The sequence below is a fragment of the Amyelois transitella genome, chromosome 4 (genome assembly GCF_032362555.1).
Source record: "Amyelois transitella isolate CPQ chromosome 4, ilAmyTran1.1, whole genome shotgun sequence".
In the NCBI taxonomy this organism is placed as follows: domain Eukaryota; kingdom Metazoa; phylum Arthropoda; class Insecta; order Lepidoptera; family Pyralidae; genus Amyelois; species Amyelois transitella.
This window is the reverse complement of record NC_083507.1, coordinates 11,995,157-11,999,782: the sequence shown is the minus strand read 5'-3', so window position 1 is coordinate 11,999,782 and position 4,626 is coordinate 11,995,157. Positions and strand designations below refer to the sequence as shown.

The window sequence follows — 4,626 nt, the reverse complement described above, 5'->3', positions numbered from 1 at the left end:
CATAGAGGTGGTACTTGCAATGTTTTATCACCCGGGTAATGTCAGCACTAAATATAATAAACAGTAGAGGCCCAAGAATTGAGCCCTGAGGAACTCCATGTTTTACGGGCAAAGATTGCGAAAAAAGGCACAACCCATTCTCCCGAGCCAATTTGACAGACTGAGATCGACCGCCCAAAAATGACCTGAACCAAGCGACCGAAGAAGGGTCCAAACCATAATACGCCAACTTAGACAGAAGTAATTCAATATTCAAGCTATCGAACGCACGAGAAAAGTCTAATAACGTCAATATTGTACACTGTCCCCTGTCTTGTGCAGCAAGGATGTTGTCAGTGACGTCCAAGAGTGCTGTAGTAGTCCCATGGTTGCGTCGGAATCCAGACTGTAGTACGGGCAGCACATTATTCGCTTCCAAAAACTTGACCAACTGAGTTTGTACGGACTTCTCCAAAATTTTTGAAAGATAAGGCAATATACTAATGGGTCTAAGATCACTGTAACTAGAAGGTTTAGATGTTTTGGGTATTGGTGTAACCAAGGCTCTTTTCCAGAAACAGGGAACAGTACCAGTAACCACAGAGGTATTAATAATATGGGTTATAGCATCTAAAGAATTTGGAAGTGTTAGTAATACCATATCTCTGCTTATACCATCCGGGCCAATCGCATTAGATTTAATGGAAAATATAAAATTTGCTACATCACATTCAGTTACAGTTTCTAGATTAAATTTAGAGGAATCATTAAATTTATGATTGTTATAAAAAAAGAGATCTTCTTTACTGATATCTGCGCAAGGGACATTCAAAAAGTGATTATTAATATCATTTGCATTATCAAAAGAGTCCGGTAATATATCACTTCTGGAGGGATCAACCAAGATATTCCGTTTAAGATTCAGCCAAAAGACTTTTCCATTTCTTAACTGTTTGTTAATAAGTTGATCGAAATATGCACGCTTTTCACAAGCTAAACTAGTCTGAACCAAAACCTTTAATTCCTTATAATATTTTCTTTCCTCATCAGATCCTGAACACTTAGATTTTTTATGTGCTTCGTTACGTTCGTCCATCATTAACCTACATGTGCCAGTAACCCAGGGTAGCGAATGATTAGGCTTAGCCTTTCTCAATTTGAGCGGTGCGTGCTTGTCAAAAAGTGCCAACAACTTGTGATTGAACTTTTCAACCATTAAATCAACACTAGGCTGGTTTTTTACTGACTCCCAATCGATATCGTTAAGATCACGGTCAAACGCATTGACGTCAATGCTCTTAATGGCTCTGGATACGATAAATCGCGGAGGATCTTTAGGTTTTTTTAATAATAACTCAGTACAAATAAAATAGTGTCCTAACGATGCTGTTATGTTTGTAACTGAAACATGATGAATCGGTACATTCGTGCAGATGAGATCAATAAGGGTTTCTTTCAAAGTTTTATTCGGCAAGCGAGAGAGATGTGTTGGCTCAGTGATAATCTGTTTAAGTTCCAGATATTCTATAAACTCCACAACCCGCGGCCTATTTGTATTAGAGTTATCGGACATGTCAATATTAAAATCTCCCAATAGAGCAACATAGTCAAAATTAGAAAAATACATGATTGATTCTGTCAAAGCGTCCAAGAAAGGGTAAACCCCTATCCAGTCGGGTCTATAGGCTGTACCTACCAATACTTCGGCGCCGTTTATTCGAGTAGAAAGCCACATTTGCTCGATGTTTGCAATGGGGTGTTTTAGGATACGAACTCGCACATTACGTTTCACATAGAAAGCTACTCCACCCCCGTTGCCACCCTTCATATGGATAGGACGTGAGACGTGGTACAGTCGATAGCCAGGCGCAGCTGGGGCACAAAGCTCCTGACCCTCTTTTAGCCAAGATTCATTAATTGCAACTATGTCCGGCTTGAATTTGTCAATAGCCATGAGAAAATCATCCTGCTTGGTGTTAAGTGACCCTGCATTATAGAGAGCTAACTTGAATTTTTTGGGCTCAAACACTGTGATGATAAACAACAACAAGTCCACGTGAGATTAGGTATGATATAATATAATATTGTAAGATATATACATATGCACAATTAAATAAAGTAATTAATAAAATGTAACATGTTATGAATAGGATCGCAAATATGTATTTAATTTTGTTTTGCTGCAGCACACCAATGAAAAATAATACAATGATAAAATGAATTCCAAAAACAAAGGCATACTTATGAAATTTAATTACAGTAAATTTGAGGGTAAATAGCTCTGACGCTGGAATTGACGAAAAGTATAATATGCAATTTAACATAAGAAAAATTAAAAGCAATAAGCCAGGCCATGCTTTTTCAAGATAAGCAAAAAGAAGTTCACCTTTGGTCAAGAAGCAAACTACATACAAACAACATACTACAATAAATACAACTCTATATGAATCTAAGTCAATAGACATTGCATTGGAACTGTGAAAACCCGGTAATTTAAAGTAAAGCATTTTTAGATATACAAAATAAAAACCAAAATCTAAAGTAAATAATAGAGAATAACAGAAATTCACTGAATAAGACCCAACAAACAAATTTTTATTGACCAGTAGAACAAACGACGCCCAGTCCAAAAACACCATTAAGATCCTGATCATTACGAATACGGATGCGAGGCGAGTCCGGTGCCTGGTGTTGCCGAACGTAGATACGGCCTTCTCTTGTCCAGGCAAAACGCCACTTGTATTGCGTGGCGAGTTCACGAGCTCGACGAAATAGGTGACGGTTGACTTTTGTCAGCCGTTCATTGATGAAGAATCGGCGGGCAGGCCCAGGGAGTCCAGTGCCCTCAGTCGTAGCGCCGCGGCGCACGCGCGCCGCCCGAATGAGCTCGTCGCGAAGCGCCCGGCGGGCCAGCCGCACGACGACCGGCCGCGGACCCTGCCCGCCCGCCGGCACCGCCGCCGCCGCACCAGACCGCGCGACCAGAGGCCCTACACGGGACACGCTCACCAGATCCTCGCTCTTCAGCTTCACACCCAGCTTATCTGCCAGCGTTATCGCGATATGTTGTAGACTCTCCCCTGGCTGTTCCACTATGCATGTCATCTCCACATCATTGAGCAGGAGGTCCTGATCTCGCTCGTTGAGCTCAGCCTTCAGGTTAGCAATCGATTCTTTGAGAGACTGCTCGACATCGGTCGCCACAAAAGGCCGTGCTTCAGTCTGCAACTTCATCTGCTGTTCGAGACTATCCACCCGCGCTTGAAGTTGTTCATACCTTTTGTCACTTTCATCCAGCCTCAGGTTAACTTTGGTCAAAGACTCGGTGAGGATTTCGCTAAGCCTTCTATCAGCGGCCCTATCCTCTCTATACTCGTCTCTGAACTGGCGCAGCTCGTAAAGCAGCGCCTGGACGTCGGTTATCTCCATTGTCTCATTTAGAGCTGTGGTGTTCAGCTCGGACACAGGTAACGATATGGAGACATCCCCTGCGTGGTCGGAGGGACTCAGCGCCGCGGCGCCCCGGCGCAGTGTGACACCCTCAGTCGCACCGCGGACTGGAGTGTTGCTGTTGTCTGCGCGGGGCTGCCTGCAGACGCATAATGGGCATTTCCACGCTGTTCTGTGTTCAGCTGTCAGAGTATTAAAGAACCGCTGTTCCGAGACGTTCGCGCAAGTGAGATCATAGTCCTGTTTGCAAATACTACAAGTAAGAAATTGTCGGCTATCAATGTTTTTTAAGCATCCGGCACACCTTCTGCTTAGCTCCATCTTACAAAACGTATAGAAAAAAAAATATATGAATATAATTGGAAAACACAAAAAAAAGTGTAATAAAAAAAAAAGTTTTTTATAAAAAATGGAAAACACAACAAAATGTGTGATTTAGAGAAAAAAAAAAAAAAGACAATTATATTATATGCCGCACCGAGATTTGAACACGGGCACTGCGAATCGACCCTGCGAGGTTTCCCACTGAGCCAAAGTTGGTATACGCAGTTTGACGAAATTAAAATATATAATGACAGTTGTTTATTGTCACCAAGATTAGTGAGTCATGAACTCGATGACTATTTATTTTTGTAACCGACTGACCCGCACATAAAAGTAGTTTGCTATGTTCACTAGGTAATTTATTATTCACCGTAAATATTTAGTTATTGTACATTATTTAAATTCAATGTCACTAATCGCTCGCCCGATCACTGAGCTTCAAAACAATACAACTTTTGCACGTAAAAACACTGTATTTATACAAGATAATGATTTTAAACGGCGGGAGCTTCTTTAACACAACCGGTTCGAATAAGTTCGCACGCGCGCCCTCCGTCTTTTCAAGACTGTTGTCTCTGTCTTCCCCGCATGGGATATAGACGTGATTATATGTATGTATTTATTTACATAATCTGAATAAGCAGACTTATAAAATCTTCACACATATCAGTCTTATCTACAAAATATACTCCACACCTCTAATAACAGGTTCCCATAGAAACAGTTTTTATAGAGGAAAAACTCCTCGGATTTAAACTAAACTGTAGGTACAGTTACCTGAGACGTTAAGTGCGCACTTCATCATAATAACGTAAACTAATGTTTAGGCCGACATCATTATCTGACAGTCACACCGGCACCTTAAGAGCGGAC

The 4,626-nt window shown here is 41.3% G+C and overlaps 1 protein-coding gene across 1 annotated transcript; it reads right to left on the bottom strand.

The window, feature by feature from the left end:
• Positions 1–2,353: 2,353 nt before the first annotated feature.
• Positions 2,354–4,136, bottom strand: LOC132904356 (uncharacterized). The gene has a single exon (XM_060954438.1). The coding sequence runs from the start codon at positions 3,748–3,750 to the stop codon at positions 2,575–2,577; it is 1,176 nt and encodes a 391-aa protein (XP_060810421.1). The 5' UTR covers positions 3,751–4,136; the 3' UTR covers positions 2,354–2,574.
• Between the last annotated feature and the right edge of the window lie 490 nt (positions 4,137–4,626).

Coding starts and splice junctions, on each gene's coding strand:
- LOC132904356 (XM_060954438.1), bottom strand. CDS start 3,750: ATGGAGCTAAGCAGAAGGTGTGCCGGATGCTTAAAAAACATTGATAGC.